Below are 24,424 nucleotides of genomic sequence, written 5' to 3'. Positions count from 1 at the left end.
GATACCTCCCCAGGCCTGCTTTAGATCAGGGTAGGCAACCTATGGCCCAGGTGCTGAAGGCTGCACGGGAGCTGGTTTTCAGTGGCACTCACGCTGCCCAGGTCCTGGCCACTGGTCTGGGGGACTCTGCATTTTAATTTAATTTTAAATGAAGCTTCTTAAACATTTTGAAAAAACCTTATTTACTTTACACACAACAAAAGTTTAGTTCTATATTATAGACTTATAGAAAGAGACCTCCTAAAAACGTTGAAATTATTACCGGCACGCGAAACCTTAAATCAGAGTGAATGAATGAAGACTCGACACAGCACTTCTGAAAGGTTGCCGAGCCCTGGTAGTGAAATATCACAATTATCTATAAATGATGAATCCGGGGTTTATAGGGCGCTCCCCTGAGGTACAGAGTGTCACACCGGGGTAGCTAATTTCACTTGGGGAACTGAGACTAGCTCTGTCTGCTCTGGCCAGCTTCCACTGGTATAAGAAATTGAGCTTGGGAGCCCAAACCACTGGACACCTGGTTTATACAGGAATCCTTAACCAGCTGCTCAGATGCAGCCGTCTCTGGGGTGGGTCATGGCAGCTGTTCACACAGGGGTCTCCCACCCGACACTGGGATGCAGGCACAGCAGCAGTTAACACAGGGATCCCTTGCCTGGAGTTGAGATGCAACTGCCTCTGGGGTGGAGTGCAGTGGCTGTTTATACAGGGAACCCTTGCCCAGGGCTAGGTAGCACTCAAACACTGGCTTTGGTATACCACAGGGGAAGCAGCAACAGGGGCTGAGGCCAAGAAGACAGGCTGCAGGCTCACATGAAGCACCAGAAATTCTTTAATGCCACTGCTCAGGTCCCATCTTCAATGCAGCCTCACAGCTCCCCTGCAAGTATCACCCCATTGGGCAACTGGGGAAACTGAGGCACAGACCTGGCATGCCTTGACTCAGTGTCACAGACAGAATCAGAAGTGCCAACCAGGAAGGCTAACCACTAGACCCCACTCCCCTCCCAGAGCTGGGAATAGAACCCAGGAGTCCTGGTTCCCAGACTGCCCCACCCTGACTCTAACCACTAGACCCCACTCCCCTCCCAGAGCTGGGAATAGCACCAAGGAGTCCTGACAGCCACCCCACCCCCCCTGCTCTAAACCGCTAGATCCCACACCCTTCCCAGAGCTGGGGATAGGACCCAGGAGTCCTGGCTCCCAAACCCCTGCTCTAACCACTAGACCCCACTTCCCTTCCAGATCTAGGCCTGGAACCCAGGAGGCCTGGCTCCCAGACTGTCCCATCAACGCTCTAACCACTAGACCCAATCCCCTCCCAGAGCTGGGCACAGAACCCAGGAGTCCTGGCTCCCAGAGCCCTGCGACAAGACTGACCTGACAGGCCTCACCCAGCCCCAGCTTTGCCCCCAGGGCACAGAGAGGGGGCAGGGGTCTCCGCTCCCAGTGAATCCAGCACCGGCTTTTGCGCGGGAACAGAAACCAAACCGCGCCCTCCCTCACCCCCTGGCTGCCGGCCCATCCGTCAGTCCCGCAGCTGCACAGAGACGCTGCTGTCCGTGGCTCTGGTGCGGCGGAGCCCGCCTGGTGTTTCGGCGTCCAAGGTCCAGTGCTGGAAATGGACGTAGCGCACTCCCGGGCCGTAGCCATGGAAAACGTGGGAAACCTTCGAAACGGGGAAACCATCAGGACCTGAACTCACGGCCCAAAGAGACACCAAGCCCAACCCAGCATCTTCCCCACCCCTGGCGCCCCTTCCCAGTCCCCGTCTCCCTCTGCCCTCAGCCACCCACTGCACTGGCAAGGCCCGAGCCCCTGTGACCAAGTGGGAAGCAGCTATTTGCATGATGCTGATGTGTGCCTCAGCTTCCCTCAAGTTGTGGGCCTGCCCCAGTGGGTCTTTGGGGCCTGGCACACTAAGGAGACTGGGACCTAGCCCAGACAGTGTGTATCCAAGTCACCTCTACCCCTGCTACTCCTGAACTGTCTTGCCCCCCCCCATTCCTTCCCGGGGGGGTGGGGGCACGTCTCCCTTACATGGCACCAGTTCTTCTTCTCCTGGGACGCCCCGTGCTCGGGGCCCTGGTGGTGGAATTCCCGCAGGGGCGTCTGTCCGTCGGCGGCCAGCAGCCGGACATGCAGCTGGTACACGGTCTCGGCCAGCCGGCTGTCTTCGTACCTGCACCAGAACAGAGGGCAGGTAACAGCAGCCATCCCGCCCCAACCCGCTGCCAAAATCTGGGGTGAAACAGGGAAGTTGGTCCCCATTACCAGGAGGGAATGAAGGTCAGGAGGGGGGTGGTATAAGGGAAGCTCAAGAAATCCCATTTCTCTCTGGCAAATAGTAACAATGGGAAGCTGCAGCTGTGACCCAGAGGGGGGCAGTATCATGATCCTCATTTTACAAGCAAAGCCTAGGCTAGAGGGAGGCAGGACTCCTGGGTTCTATCTCCAGTTCTGGTGGGGGGGTAGGGGGGGTCTAGTGTTTAGTTTTGGGGGGGGTCAGGACTCCTGGGTTCTTCCCTCAGCTATGGGAGGGAAGTAGAGTCTAGTGGTTACAGCAGAGAGGATGGAGAGCCGGGACTCCCAAATTATCACAGATGGGGAAACTGAGGCACAAGAGAAGGGACAGGTGCCCAGGAGGCAGAGCCAGGAATGGAACCCAGGTGTCCTGATTCTCAGCTGAGTGCCACCCCCACTGCCCTACGGTCCTTCCTGCCCCATAGCCTGGACGTGGCTTTGCGCAGGGTGTGGGAAAGGAAAGGACGATGCGCCCCCTTCAGCCCAACCAAGGCACTGCACCGCGGTGCCCCACACCCTGGCCAGCACACCCATGGGATCCAAGACAGGGCTCGTATCTGGCCCTGGGGAGCTGGACCAGGTACCAGGGGAGGGGAGATGTGGAGGCATTGATTGGGACCCGCCCCCCACGGCATTCGAAGAAGAGCCAGTACCAGTCCATGACGGTGATGTTCGGCTGGTAGGAATCCAGGAGCTCTTCCCACAGCCCCTCTGCCAGCAGGTCGACCAGCTGCTGTTTGATGCACCAGCTGCAAGGATGGGGAAGGAAAAGGATCAGGGAGGAGCGGGGCAGCTCGGAACCGCAGGGGACAGGCGTACAGGGCAGGGGGCATCTTTCTGTTCTGTGTCCGTACAGCGCCTGGTGCAGTGGGGGCCTGGGCCACAACTGGGGCACCAAGGTGCTACCATAATACACTTACTAGCAACGACAACGTACAGCGCCCGGCGCAGCGGAGGCCAAGTCTATAACTGGCATGCCATGGTAAGCCAAGTAATAAATAATACTCATAATTCTTCATGGAGGCTGCTGGACTCATACCCCCCACTCTGGTTCCCTCCTGTCACTTCCAGACTGCACCACCCAGTGTCACCAGAGGGGGCGATCTACACCCTGGCCTAACCTAGCCTGGGTGGTGCCACTGGCTAGGTGAGTAAAGCAACCAGCTTCAGAATTAGGCCTCCCCCCCGCACCCCCCAGGGGGGCTGCACTAGCCGGCCAGATGCATTCCCAGCTCCATCTCTTCGGATCCAGCCCAGGGAGGCACGTGTCCAACACGCCCAGATCTCCTGCTAGAGCTGTGTGGGCACAAGGGGGCGACAGCAGGGCCATAAACCATGTCGATGGCCCAGTCACGAGTAGCCGCCTGATCCCCAGGCTGGCCCAGGACAGCTGCTCACCTGAAGCGCGGAGCCGCAGAGCCGGGTTTCGTGCTGCCCACCGGGGGAGGGAGCTCCTCGGTGCTAATGGCCCAGCCGCTGAAATCACCTTGGGAGGGTTACAAGGAGGGTTAAATGGAGCGGAAAAAAGCCTCCCTGACAGCAACCGGGTCTGCAGAGCCAGGGGAGGCTTGTGCCAGGAGCCAGGAGCACAAGACATGCAGCTGGCTCTAGGGAGGACCAGCGCTTATACAGGAATGCCTCACCCAGAGCGGCAATGCAGCTAACGCTGGGGTGGGACGTGGCAGTGGTTTATACGGGGAGCACTCGCCCAGCGCTGCGATGCAGCTGACTCTGGGGTGGGACATGGCAGCGGTTTATACAGGGAGCTCTCACTCAGCACTGCGATGCAGCTGACTCTGGGGTGGAACGTGGCAGTGGTTTATACAGGGAGCCCTTGCCCAGAGCTGCGATGCAACTGATGCTGGGGTGAGACGTGGCAGTGGTTTATACAGGGAGCCCTCACCCAGAGTTGTGATGCAGCTGACTCTGGGGTGGGACATGGCAGCGGTTTATACAGGGAGCCCTCACCCGGAGCTGCGATGCAGCTGACTCTGGGGTGAGACGTGGCAGCGATCTATATAGGGATGCAGCTGCCCCTAGGGAAATCGAAGGCCACCCAACTTAGCCCTGTGGGGGAAGCCGTGAAGCAGGGGTGAAGTACGCAGAGGCGGGTTTCCTGCCTGATGCTGCCCCTCCTGGGACACACAAGGCAGCTCCTAGCCCCCGGCTCTCCAGCAGGGCCAGGCCCAATGCCTATGCTGCTCAGTGCCCCATAGGAGGACAGAGGGGGAGGGGGGAACCAGCCCCGCCCCAGGGTCTATTTCCCTGCACTTACCTAAGGACTCCAGCGACCCCCGGGGGCTGTTGGGTGGCTGGCGGGGAGCTGGCTCCGAAATGTTCACACCTGATGTGGGGGGAGGGGCAAAACACACAACATGGTCACCCCTCCAGCCTAACCACGACACTCCCCAGCCCAGCAGCCCCCCGTCCCTGCTCTCTGCCCATCTTCCAGGGAGGCAGCGTGGCTCATGGTTAGCATCGGAGTCAGGACGCCTGGGTTGTATCACAGAGCGGGGGCTAGTGGGGAGGCTCTGGGAGCCTGGACTCCTGGGTTCTCTGCGTGGCTTTGGCCAAGCCACTTTCCTGCTTGGTGCCTCAGTTTCCCCCCCACCCCCAGAGAGCAACCGGGGAGGGTTCTGGAAGGTGCAATGGGGGAGAACTATTTGTAAGAGTAGGGTGGGGGGATGCTGATCCATCAAGCTGATGGAGCAGTCCCAGAGCGACGGCCCTGACGGCACCCAGGGCAATCCCAGGCAGCAGGCTGGGACTTGCGTCGGAGCTAAATCCCTTTTCCTCCAAAGAGATGAGCTGACGAGCTGGGACAGGCCCCCCGAGCCTCCTTCCCTGCAACAGAGACCTCCCCGGAGACGGGGCTGCCTTCAGGCCACGTGAATGAGGAGAGATGTTAACCTCCCCCCCCCCAAGGGATTCCACAGCACATCCCAAACAGGGAATCACATTGCCTGAGATGCGGCTGCCTCTGGGGTGGGGCACGGCAGCTGTTTATACAGGGATCCCTCAACTAGCAGTGAGATGCAGCTGTCTCTGGGGTGGGACATGGGGGGCTTTATACAAAATCCCTCACCCTGCACTGACAATCAGCTGCTTCTGGGGTGGGAGGTGGTAGCTGTTAACACGGGGATCCCTCACCCAGCACTGGGATGCCGCTGCCTCTGGAGTAGGGTGAAGTAGCAGGCCATCAACCGCACAGAAACACCACACACTGCAGCCACCTCTGGGGAGGAGCACAGCAGCGGTTGACAAAGAGAACCCTCCCCAGTGCTGAAATGCAGCCACCTCTGGGGAGGGGCAGGGCCGCTGTTTACAGAGAGCCCTCCCCAGTGCTCAGACGCAGCCACCTCTGGGGAGGAGCACAGCCGTGGTTTACACAACAATCCCATGCCCCGGCACAGAGATGCAGCCATCTCTGGGGATGGGCAGCTATTGACCCAGGACCCCTCTGTTGAAGTGGGGGAAGGTAGCAGCACTGATTAACCCTTCCTGCACTGCACGGTACTGGAGCAGCCCTGGGGCAAGTGCCAGCATTTGGGACAGTTACTGGAGCGAGCAAGGCAGGTGCCTGGAATGCGGGCGGGGTAGGGGGTACAGCTAGTCCGGCTCCCCAAGCTGCATTCCAGCCCACCCACGCTTGGCTCTGGCCCAGCGGCCGGAGAGGCCCCAGGGGGAGGGGGGCAGGGTAACCAGACAGCAAATGTGAAAAATCAGGACAGGGGTGGCGGGGTGGGGTAATAGGAACCTAGATAAGAAAAAGACCCCAGAATTGGGACTATCCCTATAAAATCAGGACATCTGGTCATCCTACAAGGGAGGGATCTGGGGACCTTTCAAAATAGCTCCATGGGAGGGGAACTCCCTCAGCTCCCCCAAGTCCTGCATAGACCCTCCACTTGCCAGGCACGCCCCAGGGTTTATTAACCAGGGTGCCCCCCCAGCTCATGCCCTTCCCTTACCCACTGCCCAGCTTGGCTGGCAAGACTGGGAACTTTTCAGGGCCAGGACAGTGTACAGCGCTTGGCACGCCAGGACCCTGGCTGTTACCACCGTACGTATACGCCCCTCCCCCCAATTCCTCCCCAGCCCAGTTTCCCATCTCCCCCCGCCCCCCAAGCTGAGGCTGACTCAGCCGAGGGGCCAGGTCCTGCCCCTACGGAGCAGGTGGGGGGGCAGCTGGCATCGGTCGGTTGCGGCAGGACAGACGTTACCTTCGGGGTTGGGGCTCTGCAGCAGGTTCCTCTCGAAGGGTTTGCGTTCGCACAGGGCTTTCCAGTCGGGGTCCCTGGGCGGGGGGACCCCCCTGCGGCTCAGTTCCCAGGCCCCTTCGAACTGCTGCTGCCAGCTCCGCTCCTGGGCCCCAGGGGAGAGGGGCAGGGTCTGGGCCCGCAGCTGCTGGGACGCCATCCCGAGGGGTTGCAGGAGGGAGACTGGGGAGCTGGGATTCCTGCCCAGGGCGGGACACAGCCGGGGTAGGGGAGGAGGAACAGGAAGGTTTGTGGGGCAACTGCAGGGCGGGGTGGGGAGGTGATGACACGGGCTGTGGGCAGGCGGGGCACGTACACACTTGTTGTGCAAGCCGCAAAGGCGCAGCCCCATGGAGAGCGCTCGGCTCTACCGGGGCCCCTCACTCCTGACCCACAGCCCCCTGCTAGCCCAGGCCCAGGATCCCCAACTCGGCTGAGGCCCTAAATCCCAACACACACACCCTTCCCAGAGCTGGGACAGGAACCCAGGAGTCCTAGCCCCTCCCCTCCTGCTTAGAGGTAGGAAGGGAAAGGCAGAGGGGGGGTGCCGGTGGGCCTTGGGCCAACCCCAGCTCCGTGGGGGCAGGGCCCTGCACCCTCCACCAGGAAGTGGTTTGAAACAAACCAGATCAAGGACCAGAACCTGTCGGCCTAGTCCCACAGAACAAAGGAAGCCAGGTGCCCGGACAGGCCAGGCCAACGCCTCCCACTGTCTCTTCATTGACACCCCAGATTCTTGCGGCTGGCTGGGCCCCGGCAGCCACTCCCTCCCACGCAGACAAAGGGCCAGCAGCAGCATCCTTGTTTCTAGCAGCTTCCCGCCCGTTCGCCGAGAGATGCAGCCAGGGCTGGGGCGGAACGTCACGGCTAACAGCAACGCCTCAGCGAGCTGAGGGTCGGCCTCACCGCTTGAGCCTTCCCTTCATGCAACTGGCACAGGCACAACAGCAGGAACTGGAATCACCCCCTCGGGGGGCCACAGCACCGGTGTGGGGGTCCCGGCTTTGGGTCCCCCGCTGCACCCCTGCAGCAGCCACAGCAACTGGGCCACATACAGGAGGGCAGAGAGGGGGCCAGGCCCTGCCAGACTGAGCGGCCCCAGGGTCGATTTAACCCCCCGCTCCCTGTAGCCAGGGTGGTCAGCAGCCCTTCGAAGGGGGCATCCCACCAGTCGAGGGGCCGAGCACAGGGGACCTGCCCCTCCTCCCAAGCAGGGGGAGGGAGGCCTGAGGGTCCCATCCTGCCACAAAAAGGGGGGCAGGTGGGGCTGGGGAATCCAGCTGGGAGCCCCACTGCGCCCCAGCAGGGGGGTCAGAGCCAGCAGGGACTCCACCCCCAGGGAAGGGGTGACACAGGCCTGGAAGGGGTCTCGGCCAGCCCAGATCTAAGGGCTGCAGCTCCCACCGGCACTGACTGGAATTTGGGGGGTGGCAGAGAGGGGATGCCCTGCCTCTCTGAGCCTCCGGTGCCCACAACCAGGCTGGAGGCCAAGTTAAGCCCCCCACACATGCCTCCCCCTGAACTTCGAGCACCTGCCTCCCACAGCCAAGGCCAACGGGGAAGGGAGTATAGGGGGACAAGGTGGGGGACCATCAGAAGGACAAATGGAGCTTGTACCCCTCCCCCCCACTCCTAGTTCTAACACACGGCCCCTCCCCTGCACAAAACCAGACATGGGAGACAAGGGGCGGGTGGGGTGAGTGTTTTAATTAGCACTTCGGCTCCTTAACAGCCCCCAGGACCACAACCCCCATCCCAGCATCACAGAGTGGTGGAGGGAGGGGCATGCAAAGGGAGGGGGAGTGTTGAGAAATACCCCCCCCCATAAATACATCAAAGCAAAGAAAAACAAACCCATAGTCATTAAATACAAACCTAGAACAATCAACCTTGTGCAAAACCAGCCCTGTGGCAGGCGGGCGTGTGTGTGCCTGTGTATAGGCAGGCCAGCCCGAGCACCTGACCCGGCATCAACAAGAGCTTCGTGGGGCTACACAGCCCCTGGGCCACTTGCCACTTCCGGCCACACGGGCCCAACTGTCAAGGAAAAGCCCAAGATTCGCCCCTGCCCAGCACCCGCCCGCGGACCCAGTGGTTGTTGTGCAGGACGGGCCCGGGGGCCAGCCGGGATTCAAACCTGCAGCCGCTTTCCCCTGCACTCTGCTCCCCCCGCCGGGGGTGCCAGCTCACCCCCTGTAGCCAAGCCAGAGAGCCTGGGTGACGGGAGTGGAAAGGAGACAAGAGCCACCCACCCACAGGAGCGCTAGGGAGGCGGGGTGCAGCTATTTAAACCACACCCACGGCACCCCCTGCTGGGACGCAGGTGCAACTGCCCCTGCCAGTCAGCCCCAGTGCCACAGAGCAGCGCCTGCAGCCTGGGGGGCATCAGTATGGCCCAGAGATAAAGCAGCCTGGGTCGTTTTAATCAACACACACACGGGGAGAAAGTGCGTGGAGCTGGACGGAGGAACGGACACATGGGGCTGGGCTCATCCCTTCTAGCAGGGACCTACGGATGGTGGCATGGGGGGGGGGGGTGAGGGGATCACAGGAAGAGTCAGGAAAGCTGGGAGGAGCAGGGTCTCTTTGTGGGGGGTGGTTGCTGACCCACAGAGGAAGCCCCCCAAGAATGGAACAAGCCCAGGGGATGTTCGCCAGAGCATTAGGAAGTCGGGGTGGGGGGAATCTCCCCTTCGCCCCCCTGGATCCTCACAGCTGGAGGGAGGTGGCAGCTGTACCCTGAGTTAACCCATGACGGCTCTGCTGGGAACTGACAACCTGGTGGGAGGAGTAGGGGGGCAGGGAAAATTGGGATCCCACGGGATGGCAGTGCAGAGTGGTCAGAACACGCTGAGCTGGCGGCTACCAGCCAGCTGGCAAAGATCAATCCCTCGGGACTGCCCCAAAGACAGAGCCATTAGCTTGGGGGGCGGGGGGTGTCCCTCAGCCCCGGGGGTCCCCATCCAGGCAGAAGGCTGCAGATGCCCGTCCGAGGGGGGCTGCTTTGGTCTCATCAGCTTCACAAGTTGCTGAGTAACTGGGGGTGGGGAGAGTGTCCTCTCCCCCCAGCAAGTTAAAAGATGGAGCAGGCTGCATGTGCGTCAAATGAGGAGTCTCTGCTGTAGTGTCGAGGCCCTGCCAGGGAACTCCCGGCACCCCCGGCTACCTGCACAGGTCCTTTGCAGCCCCAGGGAATAGGAACCAGGCAGGGGGCACCGTGGGCCGGGCCAGGCCAGAGCTGCCCGCAGCTGCTGCTTGGCTCTCCTGGTAGGAAGGAGGCGGGGTGGTGGCCTCTGGATTCCAACAGGGCTCGGCTGCTTCCGATGGGGGGGCCAGACCCCTGCAGAGGACGAGGGGCGTCGGCGTGGGGGGGGCGGGCAGCACAGGCCCCCCCTGGGAGCCATAGACAGCCTCCTCATAGGATGGGAGCGGCACCGGGCAGCTGTCGACTGTGCTCACCTCGGACTCCTCCATGGGCTCGTACCACCTGCTCGGGGACGAGGAGACCTCGTCAAGCTCACGGCTGTGCCCTGGGGCCCCAGACCTTCCCCCCCCGCCATTGCTGGGGCCCCACCACAATGTGGGGAGGACTGCCATGACAACAGGGAGTAGTGCGGGTGGGATGCAAGGGGTCTAGTGGTTAGAGCAGGGGGTTGGGAGCCAGGACTCCTGGGTTCTCTCCCAGCTCTGGGAGGGGAGTGGGGTCTAGTGGTTAGAGCAGGGGGTTGGGAGCCAGGACTCCTGGGTTCTCTCCCGGGCTCTGAGAGGAGTGTGGGGGCTAGTGGTTAGCACGGGGGGGCTGGGTGCCCTGGTCCTTACACTGACCCTGCACAAGTCACTTCCCTTCTCGCTGGGCGTCAGTTTCCCCAGCACCCTCTGCGCAGCCCCTTCCCCTGCAGCGTGGTGCCCCCTAGTCCCGCCTTGGAGTCAGCACTGACTGAACGGGCAAAGACGAGACCAGGCCAGAGGGTGAGTCAGACCCACGCACCCCAAGAGGCTGGGCAGGAAGGGGAGAGACAGAGGGTGGAGGCTGGATCCTCCAGGGACATCAACCAATGGGAGAAGGGAGCACAGCTTCGCGCCCGCTCCCCCAGCACCATTGCTACAGCCAGGGCAGCCGTCCCACCCACCCCAGAAAGGCGGCAGAGCTCACCTCCAGCACCAGTAGCCACAGGGTTTCGGCCCCACCAGTACACACACCATGGCCACCAGCAGCAGGGCGGACACTGTCACCGAGGCCGCAGCCACCACGGGGATGGAGGAGACAGCGATGACGGAGCCAGGGTGAGGCACCGGGGATCCTGTGGGTGGGGGGGGAAGGTCAGCATCATCTCACAGCAGCTGGGATATTTCACAGCCACCTGCAGCTCAGGGCGGCCAGATCTCAGGTACCAGCCCCCCAAACTCGAGCCCGATCCCCGAGGAGATGCATTAAACAACAAGCAGCCAGAGGGACTCGAAACCCAGATGGGAGACATGCGCCCTCCGGGCCCTAGATGGCGCTCAGGTGCCAGGAAGGCAGGTGCCTCCCACGGCACCTGGCAACACCAAGATCTGGGGGACCTTCACTGCAGAATCCAGCCAAGATGGGGGTCCCCCCTCTTGTGCCAGGGGCCGCCCAGACCCAGAGTGAGACTCTGCCCTCCCCCCCGCCAGTCTCACACAGCTCAGTCTATTTAGACAAAAGGTGGGTGGGGAAACTGAGGCACAGGGCGAGGAAGTGACTTGTCCAAGGTCATCCAGTGGGCCAAGGGAATAGAAACCAGGTCTCCCATGTCCCCGCGCTCTATCCACTAGGCAACGCAGCCTCTCTTTAGTTAATAGGTTAGTGGTCTGGAGCAGGGACAGCACCATGGGCTGGGGACTAACCAGGGGTGTTCTCACATGACTGACCATGGCTGGGTTTCACCCGCCTCATCCCAACCAGTGCTGGGCAAAAGGGAGCAAAGCCCCCCACCCCCCACCCCAATTCCTGTGGCTGCCAGCATCTCTCCTGGAACAGAGATGGGGATATCAGCGAGGGCAGGGGGTGAGGGAGCAGCTCAGGGGCACATGGGGCTGCGATGGCTCGGGGGTTCTCCTCTGTGCATCCACCATCCCCTCCTCCCCACCAGCACCCTTCCCGGCAGGTGTCACATGGGCTGCATGCCCCCCTGTCACGGAGCAGGAGGAAGTTTCCACCAGCAGCGTCACACCCCTGGAAGAGGAACGTAACAGAGAGGAAACGCAGCCCGGCCTCAGGGAGCCACCCACGCACCGCAAGACGCAACTTCCTGAGCAAAGGCAAAGGCGCGCCTGGGAGCGACCGCTGGTAAGCGCCTGAGTGGGTCCATCTACCCAGCCCCCCGGCAGCGAGTCTCAGAGCCCCACTCCAACCCGGCCTGGAGCTCCGACGCGAAATGCAGACGTCACAGCTCAGACTCCAACGCCTAGGGAGGTGATGGGCCCGGGAGCCACAGTTCCCGCCGGAGCCTGAACATGTCCACAGCTCTGGTTAGTGCCCGACAGCCCAGGTTTAGAGACGTGACACAGTGGGGAAGGTGCTAGCCTGGGGCGAGTCACTCTAAGGCCCAGACTTTTCATGGGAGTTGGGCATTGAAGGACCTTGGTAAACCTGGGCCTCCATTCCCCAGCTGCAGAATGGGGCTAATACTGGATTTTAGGCTTTGTCGGGCCCTCTTTTTATTCCGTGTCTGTACAGCACCTGGCACAATGGGGACCTGGGCCATGCGGGGTCCTAGGTGCTACCATAATACACCTAATAGCAATAAAACTGTACAGCACCTAGTGGCTGGTGCACCCACACGCTGCCGTAATACACCTAATAGCAATAAAAAAGTACAGCGCCTGGCACAATGGGAGCCTGGGCCATGGATGGCAGCTCCTAGGTGCGACTGCAATATGCAATGATAATACAAACAAGGAAGCGGCACAGAGGTCATATTTCCCCCAGCACCCCTTTCTCAGCACTAGGACAGCACCACATTTGCCTACGCTAGCAGCTGACGCCGGGCTGAGCAAACAGGCCCTGCGTGCTGCTGCGGGGGGCCCCCAATAGGTACCACATCTCTGGCAGAGGCCCTTGCCCATCACAGCAGGAGAGGGACCGCTGGCCTGGGCGCGCACTGACCTGCCAGGGGCTTGCAGACAACCGGCTTCAGCACGCTCCACTGGCCGCCCTTGCAGACAGAGATTCCAGGGTGGCTGGCCAGGACGTAGCCGGCTTCACAGAAATGCTGCACCACGGAGCCAGCCTTAACCACGCCGCTGCCCAGAGACAGCCTGCACACCGGGGACACACACCTGTAGGTAGTGTGATCAGAGGGGTCCGGGAACTGGCAATCTGGAAGGGATGAACAGGCACATCGAGGGTTCAAATGGGGGAAAAGAGGACCAGGAGCCCCTCAGTGGGGTAAGAAGCCAGTGAAGCATGATGCGGACTAGTGGTTAGAGCAGGGGGGTTGCTGGAAGCCAGAACTCCTGGGTTTTCCCCCCAGCTCTAGGCAGGAAGTGGGGTCCAGTGGGTAGAGCAAGGGGATAGGGCATCTCTCCCCAGCAGAGTCACTGGTGATCTATGACCTCTGTAGGATGGGGATCTCTTATCTGGGAGGGATGGCAAAGGGAAGCGTGTTGGTTTCTCTCTCCCCTCCCTCCAGACCCTTCTTTTTCCTCCCTCTTGCCCTTGGATCATCTCCCCTTACCCCAAATTTCCCCCAGGGCAGAGAGAGGTTAGATCCGGAGGAGCCGAGTCCCCCATGCTGCTCCTTGTGGCGTCTGGCTGCTCTGGGAAGGACGCCTGGCCCAGCTGCCCCTGCTTCGCTCCACATTTCAGCCTGGCCTCAAGACCAACATGGTGAGAGACTTCCTGGTTCCGTGGAAGGGATGGAGAAGTAGCCACTCACCAACAGCGAAATGCCCCACTGCCCACAAACCCACGGCTAAGCTGGCTGGGCTTTTAAGTTCCTCATCTCCGTCAGCCTCTCTCCCTAGGGCTCCCCCCAGCACTAGCTGTCGCACTAAGTTCAGCCAGCTACTAGCCAGCCCTGTAGCTAAGATGCCAGATCTACTACGGGAGGGGTGGGAGACCAGCCCGTGGCCAGCCCAGCTCCCACCCCTCTATTCCTAGAGCTGAGGCATTGGGGACCAAGACAAGAGCTATGGGGCAGGCTGCAAAGTTGGTCAGGAAATGGGTTTTTCCACCTGGAAATTTTTGATTTTCCAGCAAAAATTCAAGCACCCAAATATTTCAATTGGGAAATGCTACTGCTGCACCTCATGGGAGTTGTAGTTCTTGTACCTCATGCTCCTCATTCTCCTCTATAGGCTGAGCTGCCTGACCGGACTACAACTCCCATGATACACCACAGCCAGGATTGCCCATAATTCACCACTTCCAGGGTCCAAGAACGGATAGCATGTTGCATCATGGGAAGCATAGTCTAACTGGCCTATAGAAGAGAACAGGAGCAGGGGACACCCAGACTACAATTCCCATGAGGTCCCACAGCTGCCAGCCCAAATGAAAATATTCTGCTTCTCAGGTGCCCAGTTCTTCAGTTAAAAAAAAAATCCAGGTTTTCCAGGGGGAAGCAGTTTTTTTTTTTTGCCAAAAAATTGTCAAATACCCAATTGTCAAATAGTTGAATACCCAATATTCCATTAAAAATATTTTGATGGGAAGGTTTCATCCAGGAGGGGAGGGAAAGGCAGACGAGCGGGTTTGGAAAGCGAGAACAAGCCAGTACCTTTGCTCCTGAGGACGGCAGCAGAGCCGCAGACCGCCGCGAGGAACAGAGCCGTGGAGAGGTAACCCGAGGGCTGGTGCAGCCCGGGACATCCCGGCGCCTTCACCATCTCACTGGTAGCCTCTGCCCAGAGCTGCAGAACCAGCTGCAATAAGTCAACACGTCACCATCCAGTATGACTTGAAAACCCATCTTACAAAGTGAGCACCACCCCTCGCCCTCCCAGTACCACGCTATGGGTCAGAACCCGGAGGGAGACACCCACTGGCTTTGGAGAAATGGGTTTAGTTCAGAGATGGGCAAACTACAGCCCAGGGCCGCATCCAGCCCTTCAGACGTTTTAATCCGACCCTTGAGTTCCTGCCAGGGAGTGGGGTCCGGGTTTTGCTCCACTCTTCGCATGATGCGGTTCCTGGAAGCAGCAGCATGTCCACCCTCCGGCTCCTACGCATAGGGGCACCCAGGTGGCTCCATATGCTGCCGCCACCCGAAGCGCTGCCCCCATAGCTCCCATTGGCCGGCAACTGTGGCCAATGGGAGCTGCAAGGGTGGCACCTGCAGATGGGGCAGCGCAGAGCTGCCTGGCCATGCCTCTGCATAGGAGTCAGAGAGGGGACATGCCGCTGCTTCCAGAAGCTACTTGAGGCAAGCACCACCCAGAGCCTGCACCCCTGACCTCCTCCATCACCCCAATCCCCTGCCCCAGCCCTGATCCCCCTCCCATCCTTTGAACCCCTCAGTCCTACTCTCCTTCACCCCAGAGCCTACATCATCATCCACAGCCCTCGTGCCCCCACCCCACGCTCATCCCAGCCTCGAGCCCTCTCCCACAGGCCTCATTGCTGGCCCCACCCCAGAACCCGCATCCCCAGCCATAGCCCTCACCCCCTCCCGCACCCCAACCCCCAATTTCGTGAGCATTCATGGCCCGCCGTACAATTTCCATACCCAGATGTGGCCCTCGAGCCAAAAAGTTTGCCCACCCCTGGTTTAGATGTTCATCAAAAATGCTTTAGATAAAAGGGGCTCGATAATCACTGGTCTCTAGCAGCTGGGGCTGGATTTGGATGTGGGGGGCCACTTGCCACCCCCTATTCGCCAGGCTGTGCCCTGGTAAGAGTCATAGCTCCTTTCTCCGCAGCTTGTGGTGGAGGGGGCAGGGAGACCCCAGATCCCAAGCCGTTCTCTCTCCAAACATCTCCCCTTTGGCTTGGCCATCCACCCGGCCTGCTGGTGCTCTGAGATGCAGGGGAGCGGGGGGCAGCCATGGGCTCCACAGGTTATTGGCTTTCAAAGCGACCTGGAGCAGGAGGGACCCCCCTGCCCAGATCCCCCCAAAAAGGGCTTGGCCATGCCAGGAGCCACTCAGCGCCAGTACCAGAGTTAAGGGCAGGACTCAAGGGGTTCTCCCTGCCCTGGGCCAACAGGGGTCTCAAGGGGGATCCAGCCAGCGATAACTGAAGCGATTCCCCCACCCCACTGTCAAGGGACATCCACACAACCTAATATGCCCAGGGTCCCAGGCCCAGGGGAGTGGAGGGGATCAGGCATTTCTCTTCAAATGGGAAGAGACAGATCCCTGCGCCTCTGGAGAAAGGGAGACAGTAAACCCCATCCCTGTGCCCCTGGAGACCCCACCCTCCATCCCGGGGTCCCTGCACCCCTGAAGATTCTTCCCGTCTCCAACTTCTGCACCCCGACCTCATCTGGGGTCCCCATCTGCTCCCCATAGGCGCCTCGCCCCCCGTGAGACCCCATCCCGGGGTCCCCGCGCCCCTAGAGATTCTGCCCCCCTGCTCCAGCTGGGGTCCCTGCCTGCTCCCCACAGGGGTCCCCCCTCGCCCCCGGAGAGACCCCCCCTCACCGGGTCCTGGCGCTCCGGATCACGGCGGCCCCGTCTCCCCCAGCCGGGGCGCTCGGGAGCCGGGGTCACCCCGCAGGGCGCTGGGCGAGTCCACGCGGCGGCTCCGGCTCCAGCGCCCTGCGAGCAGCCGGAGCAACTTGCAAAGCGGAGCCGGCGCTGGCCCGGGGGCGGGTTTTAAAACTGCCGGCTCCGCCCTAGGGGCCGGCTGGAAAATCCGAGAAAATCCGTAGTAGAGCGGCGAGCCGGGGGCGTAATTCCCAGCGCGTAGTCAATTTCTTCCGCCCCCCAGCCCGGGTCACTGCCCCCGGCCTGAGCAGACCCCTATGCCCCCCCAGCCCGGTCATGCCACCCCCTCCCTGAGCCATGCCCCCTACTCCGCCCCCCCCAAGCCCGGTTCACTGGCACCCCCCGGCCTGAGCCCACCCCTACTGCCCTCCCCAGCCCGGTCACTGCACCCCTCAGCCTGAGAAGCCCCTACTGCCCCCCCCAGCCGGTCACTGGCACCCCCCCGGCTGAGCCAGCTCCCACTACTCCCCCCCCAGCCCGGTCACTGCACCCCCTCGGCCTGAGCAGCCCCACTACTGCCCCCCCAGCGGTCCGCCCCTCGACCCCCTACGCCCCAGCCTCCGCCCCTGCCTGAGCACAGGCCCCCTACTGCCCCCCCCAGCCCGGTCACTGCACCCCTGGCCTGAGCCATCCCCCTACCTGCCACCCACCGGCTCCTGATCTTCTCTCTTTCCCTAATACCTGCATTACCCAGAATCCCCTGGGACCTCTGCCCACCCAGCTCCAGCACCCCATTCTGTACCTAGAATCCCCCAGGGCCTTAGCACTTACATTACCCAGAGTTCCCCATGGCTCCTGCCCACCCCACCCAGCCTATGTTACCCAGAATCCTCCAGGGCCCTAATACCTGCATTACCCAGAATCCCCTGGGGCCTCTGCCCACCCAGCTCCAGCACCCCATTCTGTACCTAGAATCCTCCAGGGCCTTAGCACTTAACATTACCCAGAGTTCCCCATGGCTCCTGCCCACCCCACTCAGCCTATGTTACCCAGAATCCTCCACGACCCTAATACCTGCATTACCCAGAATCCCCTGGGGCTCTGCCCACCCAGCTCTAGCACCCCATTCTGTCCCCAGAATCCTCCAGGGCCCTAATACCTGCATCACCCAGAATCCCCCAGGGCCCTAGCACTTACATTACCCAGAGTTCCCTGGGTCCTCTGTGCACCCTACCCAGCCCCAGTCTCTGTTACCCAGAATCCCTAGGGCCCTAACAGCTCCATTACCCAGAATCCTCCAGGGCTCCTACCCAGCCCAGCATCTGCACCCCATTCTGTACCCAGAATCCTCCAGGACCCTAATACTTGCATTACCCAGAATCCCCTGGGGCCTCTGCCCACCCAGACCAGACCATTCTCTGTTACCCAGAATCCCCCAGGGCCCTTGCCTATTCCCAATACCCCATTCTCTGTTACCCTCAATCCTCTGGAGCCCCAGTATCCCGTGGGAACCCTGCCCATCCCCAGTGCCCCATTCCTTGTTACCCAGAGTCCCTGGGGTGCCTGCCTGTCCCCGGTGTCCTGTTCCCAGAGTCCCCTGCAGCCCTGGAAGCCTGGGACGGGAGGCATTCAGAGCCGATGGCGAGGTACCTAGGACAGATGGCTGGCTGGCCCTGTGGCAAGACACCAGAAAGCCGTGTCCTGGCTCCCCCCACCCAGCCCCGCCATCCCTTGTGGCCCATCTGCGCCTCACCCACTTCCCGGGCAGAGCACTCGTCCAGGAGGTGCCAGCCGCCCCGACCAGCAGCGCCGCGAAAGGCTCCCTCCCTGCTCAGCTCTTGCCATGGGAACAGTAGGCCAGGAAAGGTCCCCTATAATTCCTGGGTTTGGGGATGGTGACTGTGCTGGCCAGGACACCTCCAGGTGCAACCAGGGTTGGGGTGGGACCCACTTCGGCAAAAGAAAACCCACCACCCGGCCCATTGTCATAAAACAGCTGCCTAGTTCGGACAGGGATTCATTCAGAGAAGTCCTAGGAGCTGGGTTATCCAGGTCAGACCAGATGATTACAGTGGGTCTATGAACCTTTCATGCTAGTTTCTTCTTAACTTTTTTTTTTCACCTCTACATGTTTTTAGGGGGGAAGAAACTTTTGTTTTCCTGAAATTCTCCTTTTTCCTTCAAAATCTTTTGGGCGTTTTGGTTTTAAGAAAAACCTACGACGCTTTTGGCTTCCGGCCCTTTAAAAAGGTCACTTTTCGATCAGCCAAACCTCAAAATAAATAAATAAATTTAATACAAAATTGGGGGTTTTCACTGGCAAAAAAACCAACATCTCTTTGGCTTCCAACTGACCCCTCTCCTCAGTTTTCAGTGGCCAAAAACTGAAAGGGAAAAAAGATGGCAAAACCACAACAAAAGTCTAGGAAAGTTTTTTCATGGAAACCGAATTTTTCATTTCCTCCCAAATTTTTCTTAGTAAAAAAAATTAGGTTTTTTTTCAGTCAGTTCGACCCCGTGGGTTAGTAAGTTGTTTCTAACTGTGCCACCTGGGTTTCGGGCTATTAATAACAGAGAGCTCAGTTCTGTAAATGCCTCACTGCGCTTTAAAGTTGTACCGTTTGAACTATTCTGGCCTAGTTAAAGCAACTCCACCAAGTTGGCACTATTCCTATATGGGACGAGGAATAAGCTATCCAGGTGGGAGGCACCTATATCCTGGTGTAACTGGATCCACAGACTAGCAGGCTGTACCAGCATAGCTAGATTGGTCAAACATATCATCCCCCTGACAGACATCGCTCTAGGAGGCCAACTTCCAAGTATAGCTCAGAACATTCTTTGAGCTCTTGCTACTCATCTATAAACAGACCCATACTGATGCTATCAAAGGAAGCATTTCTTCACCCAATGCATGGTCATCCCGTGGAACTCCTTGCCACAGGATGTTGTGAAGGCCAAGACTATAACAGCGTTCAAAAAAAGAAGGAAATAAGTTCATGGAGGACAGGTCCATCAATGGCTATTAGCCGGGATGGTGTCCCCAGCCTCTATTTGCCAGAAGCTAGGAATGGGTGACGGGATGGATCACTTGATGATTCCTCGGTCTGTTCATTCCCTCCGGGGCATGTGGCACTGGCCACTGTCGGCAGACAGGATACTGGGCTAGATGGACCTGGCCGTTCTTATGTTCTTATCCCTAGACAAGGGATCCGGTAGGGAGAACTTCTGCCTTGCAGCTGGGCTTATTGGTGCATGGGCTGTGAACATGCTACCGGAGAATTTCCTGCAATTCTGAACCAACCACAATTGTGTTTTAACCGGGAGAGGAATAATAGGTTGATCTCCTACCAGGGAAGCACTGATCTATTGTTTTCTTCTCTGCAAAACGATGTCAGGTTATTCTGGAATAGCCAATGTCAGTCAAGGTCCCCCATAGAGAGAAGGCCTAACAAGAAGAGAATTGATGCACTGCGTGAGAACAAGGACAATTGTTGAGTCACATCTCAAGCAAGGTGAGGGATGAGGAAAGAGCTCAGGGAGACATTCTAATTTTCTGGATGGTCTGGTTTTGTTTGGGTTTTTTTTTTTTGAGTCTTTAGACAGTGGTGTGCCTCAGTTTCCCCATATGGAGAATGGGAATAATTTCTTTTCTTTCTGGTCTGTTTAGGCTGTATTATTTATTATAGGTATTACAGTAGCATCTAGGAGTCTCAATCATGGCCCAGAGCTCCATTGTGGCAGGCGCTGTACAGACACAGGTCTCAACTGGGTATCACTGTAATACATTGAATTAATGTCTGCAGGACCTGGGACTGTAGGAAAACAACAACTGTCTAAAGCAGGGGTCAACAACCTTTCAGAAGTGCTGCGCCAAGTCTTCATGTGTTCACTCTAACTTAAGGTTTCGCAGGCCAGTAATACATTTTAACGTTTTAGAAGATCTCTGTCTATAATATATAACTAAATTATTGTTGTACGTAAAGTTAATAAGGTTTGCAAAATGTTTAAGAACCTTCATTTAAAATTAAATTAAAATGCAGAGCACCCTATACTGGTGGCCAGGACCTGGGCAGCGTGAGTGCCACTGAAAATCAGCTCATGTGCTGCCTTCGGCATGCGTGCCAGAGGTTGCCTACCCCTGTCTAAAGACTCGCAGCATGGGTCATCGGTGGCCCCAACTCCTCCGCCACTAGCGGACAGAGTGCTAGATAATCAGGAATGTTGGGGTCTAGCCCTAGCTATGCCACAGCCCTTGGGAACTTGGGAAAGTTACTTCCCCCACCTGGTGCCTCACTTTCCCCACATGTAAAACAGATGCGGCAACTGAGCTCTCTGTAAAGCACTAGAGCTGGGGATTATTATGTAAGAACTAGATTATTATTTTAAGTACCTACCTGGCTTCTGTTCTCCTAATCTCTGAGCCCCTCACACAATCATGTGTGAGGTGGGGCTGTTATGCCCATTGTTCTGGTGGGGAAACTGAGGCACAGAGCAGCTAAGTGATTTGGCCATAGGGTGTCTGTGGCAGAGCAAGGAATTGAACCAGAGTCTTTCAAGTCCCAGGTTCACCTCTTAACCCTTGGCCACCCTCCCTAGCAGTGCCCAGCCCCTTCCAAGCATGCTGTCTTTTGGCTGTGACATGCCTGGCCCAAGCTGCGGGGCAGGGATGCGGTAGAGGCTCGGACTCTAACTGTGGTGAAACAGGATGTTATGGGGAGGGGTGGCTCAGCTGTCTGATTCACAGCTTTTTTCCACAAGCTCTAGGACAGTGGTTTCCTCCTTCATCTGTCACGGCCCATCTCGCCATCTGCCTGGCTATTTTTAGATCTGGGCTAGGACTCAGAGATGCGGTGGGGAGGGTGGATTTTGAGCTGCCTCGTCACCTTCAGGCATCGCTCTGGTGAGCGAAGAATGGGGCGGCAATGGGGAAGTGCCCCAAGAGGGGGAGGGGGCTGATCCGCCAGGCCGCTCTAGGAAAGCTCGCTGGGTGTGAAGTGATCTGGGGTCACACCTTGCCTCTGGGTGGGCAAGGTCTTGGGTGTCAGCGGTGGGATATTGCTCCTAGCTCTATTACGATAGCACCTAGGCACCCCAAGGCACCAGGCGCTGTACATTTGTATTGCTATTAGGTGTATTACGGGAGCACCTAGCCCTATGAGGTCCTGGACCATGAGTGGGACACCCTGCTGCTACTGTAATTCACCTAATAGCAGTAAAAACCGTTATCTCCTGCCTAGCACAATGGGGTCCATGTCCATGACTCCTAGGTGCTACCGTAATATATATAATAAATAGTGATAATAATATTTAGCGCATGGCATGATGGGGTCCAGTCCATGACTGGCTCCTAGGTGCTACCGTAATACACCCAATAGCAATACAAATGTACAGCGCCTGGCACATCGGCCTCCTAAGCACTACAGTAATATAATTCATGCTAACAAGGTGTGAGTGCTTTACGCCTGCACACATGGGGCAGTCAGACCCTCAAGTTACCCCAGGATGATTAAAGCAGTCCAGCTGTCTAGCCCGGGCACGGCCAATGAGTCCTGCTTAGAGCCCCATGAGGTTTGGTTCATCAGAGGATTTTTTTTTTAAATGGCTTTTTGATGGAGGTGATCATTGTTCATCCCAGCTGACGATTTTCTGGTGGTTTAATGTCATTGAACAAGGGCGATTTCCCAGTGAAATCTTTGGGCTTTTGTTTCAAAGGGCTGCAGTTACTGACAACTTTTAGGGGAAACTGAAAATGAAGGCGATTGAAAAAGTACCAAAATTTTCCATGGGAAATTTAAGGGGGAATCCCCCAAAGTTTTCAAAATTTCACATGGAAAAGAAATTGGAATTCTTCAGCCCAGCACTGATTTCCTGAGGGGCCAATGCGGCACCCTATGATCAGCCACTCCACTGGCACGAGTCTAAGAAGCCGAAACCTGCCGCCTTGAATCCAGCTGGGCCCCAGCAGTTCCACGGTCTCGGAGGCATCAGGGGGGCAAATCCGGGACAACCCATGCAGCAGTGCCTTCCCCATGAGGAACTGGGACATGGGGCCCCTTTCCCACCCTGAACCCAGATCATTACAGCTGTGACCAGAACACGGGGAGGATGAAAATATTGGGTAGCACATGCATTACGGTGGTACTTGAAGTCCCTGAGATTTGGGTCCCATTGTGCTGGGTGCAGCCTGGATCCCAACCGAGATCAGGGCCCTCATTGTGCCAGGTGCTGCATAGACTCTGGCCAAGATTGGAGCCCCATGTCAGGGCACTGTCCCTTCCCTCACCCCCCAATCAGGCCAGGCACTTCTCAGTCCTCTACCAGCCAAAAAGATCACTACTACTAGTGGGGAGGGGAAATGGGGGACACGGGTATAGGGGGAGGGGGCTGTGGGGGCTGCAGAACCCCCTGAGTGGGGAGAATGGAATTTCAAGCTAAGGCCTCAGTGAGGCAGGTGGTAGGTTTGGATTGTGATCGCCCCGCGGGCCTGCAGCACCCAGCGTATTAAAGCAAGCGAGGGGCTGGGAGAGATCTCAGTGCTACCGGGGAAAGAAAGGGGCTTTTCTTAGCACGTGGAAAGCCTCAGGTGGTCAGAAATTCCCCAGGCTTTCAAGGCTCCTGCTGTGTGTCAGGGGCTACTGGACCCTGCCTGCTGTGAATCCCCCAGCAGAGCAGCAGGGAATCCCCTCTCTCGGGCTAGCTTCAGGGCAGGAGACGAGTGCGAGGCCCTGCCGAGACAGCACAGGATGTTAGGGTATCTCCAGCTGCCGCCCAGAACCCAGGAGTCCTGGCTTCCAGCTCCCCTCTCTAACCCAATACACCCCCACGCCCCACCCAGCCCTGGGGACAGAACCCAGGAGTCCTGGCTTCCAGCTCCCCTCTCTAACCCAATACACCCCCACGCCCCACCCAGCCCTGGGGACAGAACCCAGCAGAACCTGACTCCCCACTCCCCCTGTAACCCTATAGCTAAAAATCACCCTGTGAGGACACGGTAGGTCATTACAAACATTAATTTACGTCTGTTCTAGTCAATCGAGGTCAATAGCCAGGGCCCATCATGGTGGTATCTGGCTCCCTTTGAAAGCCGGTGGTTAACGCTGGTCAGTGAAGGGCCTTTCTCCTTTCGGATGATGATGGTTCTATCCTGGCAGGACCTCCTGGCCCCAGCGGAGTTCAGTTCTATACAAACCCCGATGGAGATCAGGGCCCCTCCGATTGCACCGGGGCTGGGCAGGGCTCATGAGACAGATTTTCTCCCCACAAGAATTCAGTTCCTGTCTAGAACGGGAGGCTGCGGCGACCTGCGCTGCCGTTGTGAAACGTGCAGATTGAGACTGAGAAGTTGCAAATCTGAGGCCTTGTCTACACACAAACGTGCTCCCCGTTAGCCCAGGGCTCCACCCCTGGGGTCGCTGACCCAGTGACTGAATTTTACCTCACCAGGAGTGTTTTGCCTGCAGAGCCATAGTCAGGATACTAGGCCAGCGAAAAGCTCCCAGGGATACCAGCACTGGCTAGTGCCTTATTCCAGCGTCCTGCCCAGCGAGATGAGCTGTCACAGGAAAAGCCCGGGGTAGCTGGTATAACTGCATCCGTGCTGGGGGGGTTACCAGCCTCGCTCAGCAATCGCAGCCCTGGCCGCTGGAGCTAAGCCAGCCCTTTGCAGCACAGACGGGGCCTGTGGCTAGGGACAGAGCCGTGTGGCTTGAACTCCAGGGGCAGCTGTAAATAGATTTCACCCTGGGCCCCTGCCCCACACGTCTGAGTTATGGTAACACAGGGGGCCAGGCATGGTGGGGGGAGGCTGCTGTAGCCCACTGCCAGCCCCTGCCCTCCACTGGGGCAGCCCCCTTGCTCTTCAGATTTGGCTGATCGGCAGGTGCTGGGAGCTTGGTGCCTAGACACGGTCCTGGTGAAACGCTGGGTGACTCCACCACTGGCTGGTTGCCCTGCACTCACCAGAGCAGGCGGCGCAGCAAGGACAGAGCAGCGGCGTGTGTGGACGCTCTTCAGCAGATTAGCACGGTCAGCGCTGGCTTCCAGGCTGCACGGACCGGCCGCTATTTGGGCTTAGGCGGCATCCAGCTGAAACAATCCTGAAGCAGGATGGCTGGACTGGCGCCTGTGCCCTTTGCGATGGGCCTGGCCCAGCCCCTAAACTCCCTGTGGGCTCCAGACCCAACCTGAGCATGGCAGCCCCACGGGCGTAGGCGAGAGCCAGATCGCAGTTGAAACCCGGC

General features: G+C 58.6%; 3 protein-coding genes across 3 annotated transcripts in view; 1 reads left to right on the top strand and 2 right to left on the bottom strand.

The window, feature by feature from the left end:
* Positions 1-812: 812 nt before the first annotated feature.
* NCCRP1 (NCCRP1, F-box associated domain containing) lies at positions 813-6,921 on the bottom strand. Its single transcript, XM_032776287.2, has 6 exons — positions 6,531-6,921; positions 4,583-4,651; positions 3,706-3,793; positions 2,961-3,056; positions 2,044-2,185; positions 813-1,672 (listed from the first exon to the last, which is right to left on the bottom strand). The coding sequence occupies exons 1-6, from the start codon at positions 6,916-6,918 to the stop codon at positions 1,532-1,534; spliced, it is 924 nt and encodes a 307-aa protein (XP_032632178.1). The 5' UTR covers positions 6,919-6,921; the 3' UTR covers positions 813-1,531.
* Positions 6,922-9,523: 2,602 nt separating this feature from the next.
* On the bottom strand, positions 9,524-16,261 carry LOC116822404 (sushi domain-containing protein 6-like). The gene is made up of 5 exons (XM_032776289.1): positions 16,176-16,261; positions 14,312-14,456; positions 12,697-12,909; positions 10,720-10,867; positions 9,524-10,053 (listed from the first exon to the last, which is right to left on the bottom strand). The coding sequence occupies exons 2-5, from the start codon at positions 14,418-14,420 to the stop codon at positions 9,729-9,731; spliced, it is 795 nt and encodes a 264-aa protein (XP_032632180.1). The 5' UTR covers positions 14,421-14,456; positions 16,176-16,261; the 3' UTR covers positions 9,524-9,728.
* A 7,765-nt stretch (positions 16,262-24,026) lies between these two features.
* SIRT2 (sirtuin 2) overlaps positions 24,027-24,424 on the top strand; it is a 256,350-nt gene continuing 255,952 nt past the window's right edge. Inside the window, exon 1 of the mRNA XM_032776273.2 lies at positions 24,027-24,034. The gene's annotated coding sequence lies outside the window, so the exon portion shown is untranslated. The remainder of the gene's footprint in view (positions 24,035-24,424) is intronic.

This window comes from Chelonoidis abingdonii, chromosome 11 (genome assembly GCF_003597395.2).
Source record: "Chelonoidis abingdonii isolate Lonesome George chromosome 11, CheloAbing_2.0, whole genome shotgun sequence".
NCBI classification, from domain to species: Eukaryota; Metazoa; Chordata; order Testudines; family Testudinidae; genus Chelonoidis; species Chelonoidis abingdonii.
The sequence above is the reverse complement of the archived record's forward strand: the minus strand, read 5'-3'. Positions and strand labels throughout refer to the sequence as shown.